This window comes from Hydra vulgaris, chromosome 01, assembly GCF_038396675.1.
Source record: "Hydra vulgaris chromosome 01, alternate assembly HydraT2T_AEP".
In the NCBI taxonomy this organism is placed as follows: domain Eukaryota; kingdom Metazoa; phylum Cnidaria; class Hydrozoa; order Anthoathecata; family Hydridae; genus Hydra; species Hydra vulgaris.
The window spans coordinates 56,112,501-56,132,423 of NC_088920.1; the positions used below are offsets into that span (position 1 = coordinate 56,112,501).

General features: G+C 27.6%; 1 protein-coding gene across 2 annotated transcripts in view; it reads right to left on the minus strand.

Moving 5' to 3' along the window:
- LOC136074905 (uncharacterized) overlaps positions 1-999 on the minus strand; it is a 1,655-nt gene extending 656 nt beyond the window's left edge. Inside the window, exons 1-3 of one of the 2 annotated variants that reach the window (XM_065787120.1) lie at positions 568-999; positions 389-484; positions 1-307 (exon numbers count right to left, since the gene is read on the minus strand). The exon at positions 1-307 is cut by the window's left edge and continues 656 nt beyond it. In XM_065787120.1, coding sequence (XP_065643192.1) covers positions 1-307; positions 389-484; positions 568-747 — 583 coding nt within the window. In that variant the 5' untranslated portion in view covers positions 748-999. Of the gene's footprint in view, positions 308-388; positions 485-564 lie in introns of both variants that reach the window. The other variant, XM_065787119.1, reaches the window with a different exon arrangement.
- Positions 1,000-19,923: the final 18,924 nt, after the last annotated feature.

Below are 19,923 nucleotides of genomic sequence, written 5' to 3' on the forward strand. Positions count from 1 at the left end.
AGAGCAAGCTTACTAGAAGATCTCTCGCCTTCCGCAACAGAAACAGGGATGGTGTTGAAGATGCGCAGCAAAATGCAGACTGATTCGAAGAGCGGCTGAAGACCTTTATGGTCTCCCCGTTGAGAGAAGTTTCGTAGAAAATTGATTCAGAAACCTTCTTCTTATTAGAATCTTTCGGGAAAGCTAAAGGATTTCGAGGAAGCCCCTGTAGAAGCACAGAATCTCTTTCCACTTTGGAAAGATGTGCTGCCCACAAAGCAGGATCATTGGAAGGAATGGTAGCGATGGGTTCTTCTGTTGGCAACACCTGAGAATAAATTTTAAAAAATCTTATTTTATTAGCTTAAAAGTTTATTAACATCATTTCTTTTAAAGAGGTAGAACTTACCAAAATATTCTCTTCATTCACAGCTACCATTCCGATTTTTGATAGGGGCTCTCCCGAGCTTTCAGAAATGTCAGTGACATCGTTTTCAGTTCCAACCTATAAAAATAAGTTAAAAATTTATATAACATTGAATTAATCAAATGGGAAAATATCCTTTCACGGGGAAAACTATTTACTACTTGAATCGATTGACTGGGCAGGAAAGAGTTTGAAGCAGAAGGACTTTCATCTTCTCCTTTTTTTGTAACTGTAATACCACAGTCTTGAAGAGTGCGTTTGTTCTTTTCCTCATTCGCAGTTCTTTGAGAAGCATTCTTTCTTACTTGACAACCAGAATCTTTCTTTTTAAAACCAGACATGTTTTAATTCTTTTTGAAACAGCATCCGCTCATAAGCAAAGAACTGTTTGAATTTCTTCTTGATTGGGTCTATCAGACTATCACATCGATATCACGTGTTTCAAAATTGTTTCAAATTTGAGAGATTTTAAAAATTAGAGAAATAAATTTGTAATAAAATTGTTTTAATATTTTATATCAATATCAAACTACTTGGATTTAATCTAATCTCTTTTTTTAATAAAGTAAAAAATCTCTGTTTTTAATGGAATGAAAATCTCCGTGCACTAAAGTTATTTTAAACATTTAATTCAGCGGGTTGTTAAATTAATCATTAGTATTCACTTTATTTGCGAGTTTCCGCTATATAAAAAGAATCGCTTTATTTAAAACTAATGTTTTGAAAGTAATGCTAATTTCTTAGTTTTAAAGCATTAATTACTTTTTTTATTTAAAAAGTCCAATTATGAAGCACAAAGTTGAAAATTTAAACTAAAAAAAATTGACCGGCCAAAAAAAGCAATTGACCATCTATTATATGTTTTAGCTGGTCAAATTGACCGGCTGCTTTTGATTTCTTATTTTCCACGCTGCTTCCCAGTACTTCATCTTTTTTTTAAATAAACATGAAAAAAAAAATTATTTTTATTCGGCTTCGTGCGCCCCTGTCGACCTGGCGCCCGGGACAAAACAATCCAGTAGACCCTCCCCCCCCCCTCACGGCGGCCCTGATAAGTACTATCATAATTTAAATAGCATGACAACAGCTTATGCATTATTTCATGTAACCCATGGAATTAGCAGTAGATAAGCATAAAATATTGAGGATGTAATAAATTTTTGATGATCTTGTAAATGATCTGACGTAATTACAAATTATCGAATAATAAAAAATTATAAAGGAGATGGTAAATTTTTTTAACAGTAAAACAATCAAAGAATATTAACAATACAACCAAAATAATTAAAATAAATAACACCATCAAACTGGTATTAATATCTTTAACCAAAAAATACCATCTTAGGAAACCTGCTCATCTTACGCAAACTTCCTCTCTCTCTCTCTCTCTCTCTCTCTCTCTCTCTCTCTCTCTCTCTCTCTCTCTCTCTCTCTCTCTCTCTCTCTCTCTCTCTCTCTCTCTCTCTTTATATATATATATATATATATATATATATATATATATATATATATATATATATATATATATATATATATATATATATATATATATATATATATATATATATATATATATATATATAAAGAGAGAGACAGAGAGAGAGCCCTCAGAGAAAAAAATGATGGCGCCCTTTTTAGTTGTGCCTTTAAAAAATTATTGCCCCTGAAAAAAAAAATTTTTAACAAAAAATTGTTTAAAATATATATATTTAAAAATATATATATATTTTTTTGTATTAACTTTTTTTTTGGTCTTCTTGTCTTGGTTAGATTTATTAACAATTGATTAACAAAATATTTACCGATAAGTAACATTGTTTATTGATGTGTTTTGTTTTGATAGCGCCAAAAAGCCGATTGAAAAAACCACACACGCACACAAAAGTAAAAATTATTCGATTCGAAATACTTATATTTTCGAACATCGAAATAATCTATTTAAAAATTGCGCTCTTTCAAATTGGAACAAAAACGAGAAGTTTTTAAACGTAAGTTTTTAAAACGCTTTACAATATTTTTTTAGAGACTATAATTAATATATTGGACGAGGTTAATTTCCATTCCTTTCGGTCTCTTGTTTTGGCAACATAACTATAACGATATATTCCAAAATTGGTATATATGTTAATATGCCCGGAAATAATTTATATTTCAAAAGATTATGTTGTTCTATTTTTTTATCAGAGTCCTTCCAAAATTGGCTAAATTTTAGCCAATTTTCTTAATTTTAGCCTAAAAATAAGAAATTTCTTAATGATGGAAATTATCATTTATAAATCAAGATTGTTTTGTTGAATTGTATAATCAAATTTTAATTAATTGTTCTTAGGTAATATAAAATTCCTATATATATAAATATTAAAGCAAAAAATTTCTATTAATGATTTTATTCTTTATATTTATTACAATTATATAATAGAAGTATTTATTATATTATATATTGAATAAGTTTTATTTTTTAAATGTCACTATTAAAAAAAAGGTAACTACTATATGCTATCATGCCTAGCATTTAGACTATATAATGGTAGCCAAAGGCCAAGCTATCTATATTAAAAATATATATATTTTGATAGATTATGTATATATCTATTTATATAATCAAAATATTAAATATTATTTATATGATTTATTTTTTTATGATTACTGATACGTTTTTATAAATACGTATTTTTATGATTACTGATAACTTATCTAAAACCCTTCAACAGACACGTATGTCTGCTTCTGAAGGAAGGGACATTACAATGTTGACTGTTAAAACACTCATGGATATGCGAAATGAGGAGTGGTTCAATTTGTGGTGGCAAAAAATTCAGAAGCATGCCAATGATTTCCCGGACCTCGAGGAACCCAAGCTTCTGAGAAAAAGGAAGATGCCAGCACGGTATGAGGAGGTTGTAGTACCACTTATCATTATGTTGAGACAGCCATTCAGTACTATCGTGCCACATACTACAATGTAATTGATTCTTCTGTTGACACTATCAAATATCGTTTTGATCAAGCAGGACAGAAACAACTTAAAAAGCTGGAGAAACTTTTGCTTTCTGAAAATGCCACAGATACTATAGCATGGATAAAGAAGACATACTCAGATATTGACACGGACTTACTAGATGTGCAACTTGGGCTATACAGAACAATGTTTGATGAAATTCCAAGGTATGTCAGTGATGTTGTCTCACATCTCACACAGTTTTCCTCTTCTCAATTATCTTCTATTTCTGAAGTTGTCAAATTGCTCAACCTTATTCTAGTTACTCCAGCAACAAATGCTGTTAGTGAACGAGTATTTTCAACAATGAGAAGACTCAAAACTTTTCTGAGAACGACAGTGAAACAGCAGAGGCTGAATAATTTGGCAATGTTACACATCTATTCAAACTGTGCAAACCAACTTGATCCAGAAAAAGTGATAACAGAATTCTGTAGGGATCATCCTTATAGAACAAATTTATTCGGATTTTAGTGTCTTTTTTTTGAACTTGAACTATAGTACTACATGTGTATACAGTTTTATGTACCTACAACCTAAACTATTTTATACTATTTAAAATTATTTCTGGTTATTATCAGCCTTTTGTATTCTCATTTTATATAGAATCTAATATGTACTATAGTACCCATATATTCTCTATTCAACAAATACAAAATAATAATATGTATTTTTAATAAGAAGAAACATATAAAGAAAAAAAAACATAAGAAACATATAAAACAACATTTATTGTTGGGGGTACACCAAAGGAATGCGCCCTTTTCAGTGTAGCCCCCCCCCCCTAGTTTATAAAAGCTTCCCAGGCCCCTGTAAGGTAATATATATTTGTAAATTTATGTTTAACCGTTATGTTAAACAGATTATTTTATCAGTAAAAAATAGCGCGAATCTAAAAAATCTTTGCAATTTTTGTTTATAAGGTCTTTACTATTTTAGTTTTCTTATTTTATTTTCTCAAGCATTTAAACAACATTTGGGTTGTTAATGATTAGTATTTATATTTATTTATATTATTATTTTTATTTAGTAATTAGTGATAATAATATATATATACATATATAAATATATATATATATATATATATATATATATATATATATATATATATATATATATATATATATATATATATATATATATATATATATATATATATATATATACTTATATATATATATATATATATATATATATATATATATATATATTTATATATATATGTATATGTATATACTTATATATATATATACTTATATATATGTACTTATATACATATATGTGAAGTCGATTCTGAAACATTTGTTGCTATTTTAAATGAACAAAATCTGGAAGTGGAAGTTGTATCCTTAGCAAAAAATAATGAGCTCAGCACTTTCAAAGTTTAAAGGGATTTTCTTCTGTTAAAGCTGTTTTTTCTGCTGTAGATCTGCTGTAGTCACTCTGATCCTGTTTCATTTTCACAACCAACAATCCATTATTCTTCCAAGACTCCAATAATGAAGAAGATGTACTTGAGGATTTAGATGTGCCTTCAAAATTGCAAAATTCAAGTTTATTATCCACTGCTGCACAAGTTGCTGAACCACCAAAAACAAGTGCTGAACCACCTGCATCTCAAAAAGTAATTTTATCTTGTTTTAATTGTAGTTTTCAAACAAGTAAACAATATGTAATGATATCACATCCTAAATTACATGGTCAGGAAGGTTCAGTTGTATGTGAAAACTGTTTTTTTTAAATTTAAAAGTCTTAAAGGTTTTAAACTGTTTTGCTCCTTTTGATACTGAAATAATTAATAATAATATTGATTTTAATATTGAAAAACCAGACGATTTTCAATTTTTGAATGAGAATAGAAAAGATTAACTTGCTGTATTAGCTCTTCATTTACGAGGAAAATATCGATGCTCTGAAAATGTGGTCAACATTTTTTCAAACTTGGAAAATATTTTTAATAATAAATCTCAAAACGAAAAGATTTCTACAATTTATAAACAACTATCAATGGAATATCTTAGAACAAGATATTTTCAAACTGCTTTTAAAATGATACAAATTCAGTTAGTTTACATGGATGTTTTATTCCGTTTTAAGAAATACTTCAGTTTATTTTTGCATCAAATGAATATGATAAGATTCTAAAGTATTCTTTGGAAATATTTATCTCATTGTATTCAGATGATTTAGGTGTAACTAATCCAATAGGCAAATCTAGAGGAAAACACAAGTTGTAGGTTTTATATTTTCAGTTGTTAAACATTCTGCAATGCTGTTTAAGTAAATCTTTCGATATTCCCTTTAGCAATAACTGGTTCTAAATCAGTTAAGGTATAAAGCTTTATGAAATCTCTTCTTCTTGACTTAGTACAATCTCTAAATGAACTATCATTAATTGATTCCTCGAGTTTAACTAATGGTAAAAAATTAATTGTAAAGTTAAATCACTTTATTGGCGATTCATTAACTTGCAATGCAAGTGCTGGTTTTAAAGAGGGTTTTAGCAAGAAAGTTGTGAGGTGCTGTAAAGTGTGTAATTCGACCAGGTCAGAAATGTTAGTTTATAATAAACATTCTCAGTGTAATGTAATGAGTTTAGAGGAACAAAGAACTAGATAATCCTAGTCTTCCCAGAGTTGAACGTTTAAAATAGTCAAAACTATATGGCGTTCAATATAACAGTATTTTATCTGAAATTATGGAGTTTGATGTGTCAAAGCAAGTTCTTTTTGATCCAATGCATGATTTGTTAGAAGGTGTAATACCTTTTCAGATAGAACTTTACTTGAATCATGGGGTTTTAAAAGGTTTTTTTACAATAGGTAGCTTAAACGATATTGTAAAATTGTTTCAATACCCAAAAGACAGTGAAAAACCACCTGTAATAGTAAATTTGGTTATTAAGGGAAAGTTTGGCAGTGCTCAAGTTCTTTCTACTTGTCGTATTTTACCAATAATTAAAAAAGTATCATTATTGATTGTCATCTCTTGTGTCTTATTAAGCTGCTGCGTATTCTTCAAATGTGTCTCTCTCCAGTTAACACTTTAAAGCAATTGCAGCCCATCATACTCTTTTTATGAATTTATATCCAGATAAGTTTATACCAAAACTTCATTTTCTTATTCATTGTCTTCAGCAATCCAGACAATTTGGTCCACTATGATGCCACATGTGTATGGCTTTTGAGAGGAAACACTAAGTAATAAAAAATATTTGGCATTCTAACTTCAAAAATATGCCTTATAGTGCTATGAAGAGTATGGTTTTAAACACTGTTGTATCTTTTTGTTATTCTTTTAGAGAAATTAGTAATGGAGTTCTTTGTGAATTAAATCAAGTTACTTTAAAAAAAGATATATTGCTACCTGCATCCGGATTAATGGTGTTAAATATTGTCCTGAATCGTCTTTATGGTTTCATGATGGTTTTCAATCTTCTGCTTATATTATTAAAGGAATACAAGTAAAAGGAGAAAAAACAGTATTTATTACCTCACAGCTTCAGTGCCTTACTTACTATGTGTTACGAGGTTTTTATACTGCTGTTGGGGACAACACAGTTCCTTTTAAAACTATTGCAGCTGAAGGCTTAACTTTTCCTTGGCCAGCATTTTATTTTAAAGAAGGGGATATTTTCTATGTTGTACCCCCAGCATTGCCAGTCATTATCATATAGTTGCATTGGAAGAAAACTAATTTTATAAAAAGTTTATATTATTTGCAATAAATATGGTTGCTTTAGTCTAATTTGTTTTATTTATTTTGTCAACATTCAGTGGCGTACACTGGATTTTTAGATGTTTGAGTTTTGACACTTACAAGCATTGTGCAACCTCCAAACTTTTGTATGTTTATGCTTATATCAAAAAAGAATGTTTTGCAAAGAATTGGGGTGATTAGAGCTTGGGAACAAAAAAACCCTAATTTTTGGGCCCACCCAGCCCTTAATGTGGGAGCAATGAATTTATAAAATATTTTCTTTACTATTTTTATCTAAATTCATATTCGTCAACAAAGTTCAAGTTTCATGCAATAATCTCTTAGTGTTTAGTTTTTATCACCCTGCAATGTTTACAGCTTTATATGGTCATAGTTTTTGAAAAGTAAGAGATTATTGCATGAGATTTGAAATTTGTTGATGAATATAAATTTAAATAAAAATAGTAAAGAAAATATTTTATAAACTCGTTGCTCCCACGTTAAGGGTCGGGTGGGCCCAAAAATTAAGGTTTTTTTGTTCCCAAGCTCCAATCACCACAATTCTTTGCAAAACATTATTTTTCGATATAAGCATAAATATACAAAAGTTTGGAGTTTGCACAATGCCTGTAAGTGTCAAAACTCAAACATCTAAAAATCCAGTGTACACTGATTACCACTGACTTTGGTAGTTGTAAATGTTTTATTTTGTCAATTTTCACAAAATGAAACTAAATGTTTTTTATTATTCCTTTTATGTTTTTAATATTGACATTAATAATAAATTTTTAGATTAACAGAATCCCTTTTGATGGTGAAATTAAACAAACTCTCATTGATTTTTTTCCACCTCACATAAAACTATATCTGAGCAGCAAGTTTTCTATTGAAGATAAGTTGATATCTAGAGAGCTAATGTCTTGTTTATTAGCTATTGTTGTTTGCATGTGCCTAATCATAGTAATATCAAAAATTGAATATTGTTACAAAAAATATTTTTTGCAAAGTTAAAGTCGACTTGCATTTCTTTATATCCTTCTTACAGCCATAAATGGGTAAGAATCACGTCTTTGATAAAATAATATTTTTTTATTAAAATTTGTAATATTTATTATTTTAATATACTTTTTTGATCTCCTTCCTTTTCCATCGTTTTTATATTATACTTCAGATTTTCAAATTTGCTGCTGCATACATAAATTGTTTGATTCAATTTATTTAATTTCCTAATTTTTTATTAGGATTTCTTGTTCAAAAAGTTGTAATTATCGACAAAGACAATTTAGTAAATGTCATAGTTTAAAGGTAAATCGATTTCCTCATTTTTCTGTTATAAAAAGTTCCATTAATAATAGCAGTCGATCAGTAAATCCAATTTTGTTCGAATCAGTTGTAGATAAAGAACAGCTATTACAAGATGTTGTAGTAAGATTTTTTCTGTGTTTATTAATTTTTGTATAAAAATGATTTCTAATTCTAATATCAGAAATTATAGTCTAATTAAGTAAACTTAGATGCAAAAAATTTAAAAATATTATAACTAATATTAAGTGTCTGCTTGTTACTTTATTTTATTAAATAGCGATAAAATAAAGAATGTATATAACTCTTTCTTTCACCTAGAATGAATTTAATAAGAAAAAGCCATCGCTTTCAACACTGTCTATTCTAAACAGACATCTTTTTAATAACAAGACTTATAGTGTATTTCCAAAAAACGTTACATATGCTGGATTAATGCTGGAAGAAGCGAGTCGTTTGTACCCTACTTTAAAAGACTCGTTTCTTAAGATTCAAAAGATGTTGGTTTGGATTTCTCCTGATTTGCAAACCCATACTGAAAGTTTAATGCTACTTCAGAAATCACTTATTTCTAAGAAGACAACTGATAAGTTGTTTATAAAAGTTGATGTAAGTTTTATTTGTTTTTTTTATTTGGTATGAAGCCAGTTCTATAAAATATAAACTTAACATTGATTCAAATCCATTTAATGTATTAATAATAGTTTTTTTTTATGGTTGCAATACTTATTTTGTATTTATAATATTTTAGTGTTATTCAATACATGAATACTTAAGAGTTCCAAGCTTTGAATACTTAAGAGTTCCAAGTCCACAAGTTATCTATAATAAAACGAAATATGGAGTAAGGAGTCGTAGAGGTGTCGAGATGGATGTTCAGCCCTTGATCAGTACATGTGAAATGGTGTTTGTTTTGATGGCCGTTTATTATTTGCTAGATTTGACAAATCTTTCATGTTTTGGGCAGCTTCTGGGTTGTTTGCAAGATATTTACGGCTTAGGACAATGGGCTTTACTATCTAAAAAATGCATTTTTCTTTTGGAATCTTTTCACAGCAATGTGAAGTATTTTTGAATTAATAAATGTTAATAAGTTAATTTCTTCAATTATTTTGTAAATAATTTTCACGGTAATGAAACATGATTTAAAATAAATTTATTAGGAAATTAAACTGCATAAATTTGTTTTATTTTTTTAATTTAACTTTTATAAACATAAAAAATGTTCAAGGTTAAGTTTGTTTGTTTATTTAGCAGTTTCTGCTATTAATCATGCGTTTTAAAAAACTATTTTAAAATAAATAATTATAATTATAACGGGTAACATAACGGATAAATACCCGTTATATCAGATTTTATGCATAACGGTAAAATACGCGTTATATAGCGGGAGTTTTCCTCTCACATAACGGTTAATTGGCGTTATGTAATCGTTATGTTCAAGGCAGTTTTGCTATGAAAAAACATAACGCTAAAACCGTTATGTTGTTTACATACATATTAAGTATTAAACATAACGGCAATTACTCGTTATGTGCGAGGAAAACTCCGGTTATGTTTTTTAAAAATATAACGGTTTTTTTATTTACTGTGTATATATATACATATGTATGTATGTATATATATATATATATATATATATATATATATATATATATATATATATATATATATATATATATGTGTGTGTGTGTGTGTGTTTGTGTGTGTGTATATATATATATATATATATATATATATATTTAAACAACTGTAAAAAGTATTCTACACAATAGAGTGCTCAATGTTCTTAAAAGAACAGAGCAATTATATATTAGTAGGAAATCACTTAACATAACATGTTAAGTGATTTTCTACTAATATATATATATATATATATATTTGGGTGATCGAGTGAACTTACAGGAATGGTATGAATACCAAACTTGTATGCTAATACTAAAGTGAAATAAGATGTTTTTAATCTAAACTAAGTCAAAATTTATCAACAAATTTAAAGTTTCGTTAAAATATCCCCAAAATAAATGGGTTGAGGCCGCTGAAAGCTTTTAGTTTGCATAGAAAAAAAGTTTGCATATATCTAATAGGTAAAAAAAAAAATTTCATTATTGTGGACCTAAATATGAATTATTTTCTATACAATGAAAGTAATAAAATTAAAAACTTTTACGATTCTTTTTTCGAAACTGGAGCAACACCCTTGATTAATCGTCCAACAAGAGTAACCAAAAACTCAGTGCCTTTGATTGATAATATTATTACAACAGATATATCCGACAATGATATCCAAACAGGTATCCTAAAATAGGATATATCTGATCATTTTCCAATATTTTTGTTGCTTAAATCAAACTCTGAAAATAAAAATTAATTAAACCAAATCAAATAAAATTAAAATACGCACTTTTAACGAAACCAATATAAAACAATTTAAAAACCAATTATCACTCCTACACTGGAAGCTTATTAACTTTAATGATAATGCAGACAAAATTTACGATAATTTTTTTTGAAACATTTTATTCCGTGTATGACGCTAATTTTCCTATCATTGTAAAAACATTAAATCCAAAAAATGTAAACAACCCATGGGTGACCAGGGGATTTAAAAAATTATCAAAAATAAAACAGAAGCTTTATATAAAATATCTTCAAACAAAATCATTTGCAAATGAAAAAATATATAAAGAATACAAATACCTATTTAAAAAAGTTCGTAAAAACTTGAAAAAAAATTACTACTCAAGACTCATAGATAAATTTAAAATTAACTCAAAACGCACTTGGCAAATAATAAATGAAATTAGTGGTAGACAAAAAAGATGCTCAGGTTCCCTCCCCCAAACAATTATAGTTGATAACAAACATATATGCTAATCAAGAGCTATAGCTCATGAATTTAATAAATTCTTTGTTGACATCGGTCCCAAACTAGTAAACAAAATTCCTTATACAAATGCTACATTTAGAGATTTTTTAGTACAAGTGGATAATTGCACTAGTTCCAACGAATTATCTTCTGAACTATATTTTTAAGAGTTTGAAAAAAATAAATCAACCGGAGCAGATGATATAAACGATAATATAGTCATAAAATATTTTGAATACTTAAAAGATATCATATTTAAGGTCTATGGAGCATCTATACGCCAAGGAGTTTTTCCTGAACAACTTAAAATTGCTAAGGTTACTCCAATTTTAAAAGAAGGTGATCAAACAAATATCAGTAATTATTGCCCTATCTCTGTCTCTAAAAAGCTTGTTTACCCCAAAATTTGCCTAAAATTTTTATTGATGATGTTGAAATAAAAAGACATGTAACAAAGTTCTTAGGTGTTTTTCTTAATGAAAACATTTCATGAAAAACGCATATCGACTATATTAGTACAAAAATTTCTAAAAATATTGGGATTTTAGATAAAACTATAACATATTTATTTAAAAAAAGTCTAACTCAACTTTACTACTCTTTAATTCATACTTAATTTAAATTATGCTAATGTTGCATGGGGAAGCACTGAAAAAAGTTAAAATGCCTTTATCGCCGTCAGAAACATGCGATCCGTTTAATAAACTTTGCGGATCGATATACTCATTCCAAACCACTTTTCTTTTTTTTTTTTTTTTTTTTCGATTGCGATATACTCATTCCAAACCACTTTTTATTGAAATGAAAGTTCTCAATATTTTTGAGCTTAATGTTTTTAATGTTTTGTGCTTTGTATATGTGGAAAAATGTATATGTGGAAAAATGACATACCTTTACCCGTTTTTGAAGATCTCTTTTGTTTGAAACCAATAAATAAATATACACTTAGAAACAATAATTTAATACATGAGCCCTTTTGTCAAACCAAGTTTAAGCAGTTTCGTTTTGCATATCGTGCAACCTTTCTTTGGAATAAAATTGTTTTGTCCAATTTCGACATGCATTTTACTTTTCCCATTTTCAAATATAAACTAAAAAATTTAATCTTAATGGATGATGTAGTCAAGTTTTTTTAATTGTAATTTTATATTTCCTTTATAACTTTTTTTGTTAATTACGCCTTATTTTGTTGATTATGTTTTGATGTAGTTTATATACACATGTTTGTAAAAGGTTCTGATGATAAGATCAGCACGATCTTATTTTAGAAACTTTGTTTGTGTTAGACGCTCTAGTTTCTATTGTGGTCTTGTAAACTTTAATTTAATCAATTTTAGTTTACTCAAAAGTCGTTCACCTACTGTGACAGATACTGGCATTGTATTAAAAGTTAGTATAAATATAGAGTTACTTTGCTTATTGATTGGAAAATAGGCTATATACCATGATTTGATGCAACTAGTTTAGCGGGAACCTGAGCTGACTTCCTGATTTCTGAAAAATTATAAACCTTCCATCTAGTGAAACCGCATCAATTACATCCTTCGCAAATTATTCCAAAGGTTATTAAATTATTTCAATGCGGTTTGTAAAAAAATTCTGATGTTCTGGATAATTTTTGATTTGTTGGAGTTTCAAAATGGCCATTTTTGCTTAAACTCTATGCTGAGTTTGATGAGAAAGGGTGTAGTTGTAGAATATAAATTTCAACCTATTCTAAATGATGAGAAATTTTGTAATGCAGTTTAAAATGCGATGACATACTTGTACACAAAACTCTAGATGGGGTTTAATGTTCAGCATATACAAATCCAATCCTAATGTGCTTTATCTTACTTCTAAGATCCTTAAACTATGCGACCTTGTTCAATTCTTGAATTGCCAGTTTGTCTGGATTATAAAACACAAAAACCTACCTCTTACCTTCAACAATTTCTTCCCAAAAAATGCAAATAACCGATACTATCTTCGATCAACTGATAATCTCAATCTTGCAGTCTTAAATCATCGTTCTGTTACTTATGGATATAAGTCCATAAAAAACCAAAGTATAAAATCTTGGAATAACCTTCCCTATGACCTGAAAGCTCTCCATTCAGTTTATGTTTTTAAGAGTAACCTATTCCATTCCTTCCTAATCAAATACAGTTTATAAATCCAAAGATATGCGTATCTTTGTATAAGTGTTTGTGATAAGCGCATGTGAATAAGTGTGAGTGTATATGTATGTATGTATATATGTATACATGGATGTGTATGTGTGTATGTGTATGTTTGTATATATTTATATGTGTATATATATGTGTGCGTGTGTATGTAAGTATATATATTTATATATATATTTGTGTGTGTATGTGTATGTGTGTGTATGTGTATATATATATATATATATATATATATGTATATGTGTATATATGTATATATATATGTATATATATATATATGTATATGTGTATATATGTATATATGTATGTGTGTATGTATATATGTGTGTGTGTGTGTATGTGTATATATATGTGTATGTGTATGTATATATATATGTATATATGTGTATGTATGTGTGTGTATATATGTGTGTTTATATATGTGTCTATATATGTGTGTATGTAACATAATGTGTGTATGAACATAATTTTATATTCTGATATTTTCATAATTACTGTCGTGTAAGGTTTTTATATAACCAACTTTATTAATATATTTGATTATCTATTTGAGTTTATAAATCACAGTATAGTATAAATCACATTAACAAAATATGATAATAATATAAATCACATTAATAAAAGGTGTATGTGTGTGACTAATACTAAATGACTATTATTCTTTTTATGATTATTGTAATTATTTTTATTGTTGTCATTTTATTTTTATTATTATCATTATACTTTTATCATTGTATTGTTATTATTGTTACTACTACCACTCTTATTATTATCATTATTAGTATTTTACTCCTTTAACTTTTAATGTTTGCTTTGTTACAGCTGTGGACGATTATTACTATTAGCATAAACAATATATTTAGTAGCTTTTATTTACAAGGTTTTTACTTAAGATTAGTACATGTACTATTTGTAAACTTCCGTGAATGTAACAACTATTTCAGAATATATGAATTGATATTAAAACAAAATTGTGTCCATTACCATCAATATCAGCCATGGTGTTGATATTGTTAGTTATTCATTTTCTTCAATCGGACGTTTATTCGCCAATTACTACTCATTGTCGTCTATCAGCTAGCCAACCAGTAATCCAATTTAATAGGTGTGACACTGTGTTAAATGCTTTGGCAAAGTTGGTAAAAATTTTGTCAACTAGGTATCAACGATAAACTGACCCTATTAGAATGTTGCGGGATTCAATCAGATTTGTTGAGACTTTGAAATTAGATTGAGTACAGTATTTCATAATCTTTCTTTGATAATTCTGTCTGTCACCTTTGCACGGTAAAGAGGTGACAGAAACCAGCTTGTTGTTATGACCCTCAGCTTTGTTTCTGTTTTTGAGACAGGACATATAATTTGTTTTTTTTAATATTATGTTATCTGTCCAAATATTGATGGTGTGGCACAATATTGACAATAACATGCTAATATATGCTTGTATTTTTGCACTAAACTGCTTAAACAGCTTGAGGAGTAAATGTAAACACCTGCCTTTGAGTAAACTTTGAAAGATACTTTACCATTGCATCCAATTCACTGCATCTCTATAGATCTGGAAATTGTGAGCATGTCGAAAACGTCGTATTATTATGTATGCGCAGACCTCTTTGACCAGAAAGTGATTTATACAGCAATACAATTATTCAGCATGTTTTATTTCCATGACAGTAGCCGAAAAAGTAACTTGTACTATGACTAGACTAGCTTAATGTAGGTTTGATATATCTTTTACATTGAAACTTTGAAAAAACTTTTTTTTATAAGAATTAACTTTATTTGCTAAAGTTTAACAACTCTCTGTTGTGACCATTAGTGTTAAAATTTCAACAAAAATTAATAATCTTTCGTTGATATTTTAGATGAGACATTTATGAAATAATTTTTTTTCTAATTTTAGTATATATGAAATATATATCTAATATAGTATTTATGAAAAAAGTGTTTATGAAATATAGTTATAAGGTTTATGAAAAATAAGTTTAGGAAATATAATTTTTTAACAAGAAATTATTTGTAAAAAAGTATTTTAGAAATAATTTTTTTTTTCAAAAATCACCTGCAAAGTTATTCTTAAAAAATAAAATGTTTTTTTCGGATCTAGTGTCTACTTTTAATATCGTCAATATAAAAAAGAAGTCAACATTTTTTTTATGGTTGGTCCGCACTTACCAAGGAAAGGAGATAAATTATTTGAAACGTTAATTCTTTGTTAATTTAAAGAAGCAAGTTGATTCTTATACTCACATTATGAATCTCATAAATGTGAGTATAAGAATCAATTGCAAGATCATAAAAGTTATTGATGTTAATCAGTTTTTTCTCGTATTACAAAAAACTGCTATTGGACATTGACAGCGCTGTATATTGGTCGTACAACTGACGAGTGAATTTTAACGTGTTGAAGTGCCAAGTAATGCAAGTTGGTTGTCGGAGAAAGTAACTAACAATATCAAAACCATGGCTGATATTGATGGTAATGAACGCAATTTTGTTTTAACATCAAGAGTTTAATGTTCAAGTCTGACATCCCATTTCAAACTGCAATACAAAGTTTCTCATCATATAGTTTCATCATCTTATCTAAGTTTGAATAGCCTATTTTAAACAAAGTTGGTTCATAAAATGGAATTTAATAAAAAAAAAATAATAATAATATCTCAACCATATAAGATGAGTTCTTTATAGATACTCAAAGACACTGTATAAACAGCAGAAAATGAAAAAAAAGTTAAAACATTTATATTTGACATTTCTAAAAGAATTCGAATTCTAGCACCCCTATTATCTCGGCGCCCGAGGCACGTATGCCCCTTTTCCCCTCCCTCTCGACGACCCTGGGTTGAGGGGACTTACTAATTACTAATTAAATATAAACTTTTGTTCAGAAATTTTGATATAGTTTATATTTAAATAAATTTTACACATTATATGGATTCGCCAATCATTGTAATACTTTTTTTAAACATCTTTATTTCTATAAACATAGAAACTTTGTTATTCATAAAATTTCCGTCATTAACTTATATTTACCAACAGCAAAACAGATTTGTATTCACGAATTCTATTAATTCTTCTAAACTATTTTACAGCAAAAACTTTTTGCGAATTTTTAATGTTTTGGCCAATATACAAGAATAATATAAATCCACTCTAATATGGTTAAACTAGCATATAGTCTTCCTAATATTATAAAGTAATTATTAGTCAATAAATAAAGACGTTATAGTTTTAACGTTTTTTTTTTAAACTGTTCTGTAAGAACTTAAGTGCAAGTTAAAATGAATGGCAGTTGTTAGTAGTTTGAAAATTATTTTTTTTATTAAAAAAAAACAAAAAATATTTAGTTTCTTTACGTTTAAAGACAATACTTTTTATAAATTTTGAAAACTGTTTTCATATTTTTTTTTATTCAGCCATATCAATAAAAATTAACAAATGCTCATCGTAAATTAATAGATTATGGTTAGGTGTCACCCATATAGTTTCAAACTAGTCAATAGAGTGACACCTAAAAAACATAAAACTCTCGAAAAAATAAAGAAATAAAGAAAGAAAAAAAAAAAAGTAAAGAAAAGCAAAAAAAAAATTATATAAATAAATAGATAAGAGAGAAAAAAAGAAAAGATTGTTAAACAAATAACAATGACATATGTTATAATTATAGTAATAATACAAAATAATAACAATAATAATAAAGTATCAACAATATGAAGAGTAATTATAATACAATATAATTTGTATGTACATATCATAAATAATAATTAAATATAATATTAACATAAAAAGTAGCAATAATAAAACAATAGTAAATAAATATAATACAGATAAATAATAAATAAAACAAAAATCAAACCACTTGTTCGTTAAAGAAATTATATATCAAAGGCAACTGCAGTAGAGGAGACCGGGGCTAGTTGGCTCGGTTTTTACTTTATGAGCTTTGTAGCCCTAACAGCACATTTTTTTGAAAATATTAAAGTGTAGTCTCAAAGAGAATGAATTTGGGTAACTTATAAAAGTTGCATTCATTTACAAAAAAAAATTCTTGGGGTCTTCCCGGGCCCTCAAAAAAAAAAAAGTTGCGATAACTTACTCCACCCCGGGTTAAGTTGGTGCAATCTATAAAATGATTATTAATGTACTATTAAGTGCAAAATTAATAGAAATTTTTTTATTATTAACTTTGGCAACAAATTTAAGCCAAAAGTTTAATATTACTTTTAGCTGGTACCAAATATTAGTACGTATAACAGCCAAAACAGTAGCCCACTTTTTATCTGTGAAAAAAAAACCTAAAAAAATTTTTATTTTTATTTTTTTATAAGAAAAAATTTTTTCAATATTCTTAAAAATTGCCTTTTTTTCAAAAACCAGTCTATAGATCCTAAAAAACGGCAACTTTGAAAAAAAGTCTGACTGGAAATAGTAAACTAATTGTGACTGGAACTTTTACAATAACTTTTTTTTTATACGACTCACTATTTTCTTTGTAAAGTAAAAAGGAAGCAATGCTCCAAAAGTTACGTTTTTGTCCAAAAAACACGTAAATCTTAATCTCCCATGCGCATGCGAAAACCCTAACAATACTATAGTGAATGATGAAATGGTCAATTAGGAAGGTTTTGTGTAATTTTGTTACTTTCTGATGAAAGGCTCTGAAGATAAACGCAGTTCGTCCACTTACCCATGCGGCCAACTAACCCCGGTCTCCCCTACAGAGAGAAATTATAAAGAAATACACTCCAACAATATATTTTTAAATTGAATTCTGTTAAGCAGTAAAAATCCGATAAAAAAAGTTTTGATTATGCAAGAATGTTGCAGATTAGTCATATTTTCATGTTCTGAAAAAATTTTCCTTTATAGACCACTAGGCGCTTTCCCGAAGATGCTCAAAGTTGTCATTTTTAAAAGAACAATTATTTAGTTGAAAAGCAATAATTTCGAATTTTTATTTTGTTTCTTAAACCACACCTGTAAACTTCCACATATTATATATCAATCGGAAGAATTTTAAACAAGCTTTCAGAGATCAATGTAAAATATTTTATAAAGTTACATTTCATGCCGTGAAAATGCGGAGGAAGATTTTTAGAGTAGGAAATAATAGCATACTTGAATGTGATTTTTGTTAAATTTTGTATGTTTCCGAAAAATCTGAATACGTATGGATAAACTTCGACCGTTCTTTTTTTAATCCAATTTAGGTTTTGATGCCGCCCGAACCTGCCCAAGAACAACTATTTTCAATTTAAAAATGTTTCTACTTAAATTTCTGTCTTTTTTTTTAAAGAAAACATGACAGTCATTTTTAACCAAATTGCATAATATTGTCATAAAAAGATATATCTGTGGTAACTTTAAGACCTACTATTATTATAAAGTCAAAATACTTCCTTTAAATTAATATAAAAACTAAATCTTCTGCAAGTTGAAAGAATTTACAAAAAAATTGTGTAAATAAATAATAAAGTAAAAATTGTTGAAATTTAAATGAAATTAAATAAGAAAGATTTTGTTTCTTTTGTGACTGGTGATGTTATTAAAACGTCGGAATGTTTAAAATTTTTGGAGAACAACAAAAAATAAAGGATGTTCAATACTCCGAGTATAAATTTCGTACGAACATACAAAATTTAATAAGTCACATTCAAGTATGCTATTATTTCCTAGTCTAAAAAGTTATCTTTCTCTGCATTTTTACGGCATGAAATGTAACTTTATAAAATATTTTAGATTAAACTATATAAATAAAATAAAAATTCGAAATTATTGCTTTTTAACTAAATAATTGATCTTTTAAAAATGACAACTTTGAGCATCTCCGGGGAAGCGCCAAGTGGTCTGAAAATTTTTTTTGTTAGAACATGAAAACATGACTAATTTGCAACAATCTTGCATAAGCTGAACTTTTTATATCTGATTTTTTATATCTGGAATTAATGCCAATATTTGATTTCAAACCACTGTGCATTGGGAAATACATTGTTGTTTTATGGAAAACTTACCATATTTAATTATGTTGAAAAAAGAAGAGTGCAGCTTATTCCTGAATTTCATTAGTTTTAATAAAAAAATTTAAAAAAGAGTTTGGTAGTTTATTTGAGAGAAAGTCAAACACAAAAAGACAATTATAAAACTTTACAAGATCGTGGAATTTTAGGATTTTTAGTTCAGAAATTTTTTTTTGGATATCATTGGTGAAAACGTCATTATTCTAATAGATACGCGTTGTATACTAGCAATGCTATTAAGTAAAAAGTTACTTTTTTGACCCCAAACAATACAACAATAGCAAAGGTGAGAAGAGAATAATGAAGAATAAATTATTCGAAGAGTTTGGATAGGAACATAGTAACGAATTAGAGAAAGCATACTGTTAGCTCGTGTAAGTTTTTTTCTAAGATGATACAGTTGGTTATACCAAGAAAGGTTTTATCAAGATATACTCCAAGATTTTTTCGTTAATTTTAATTTT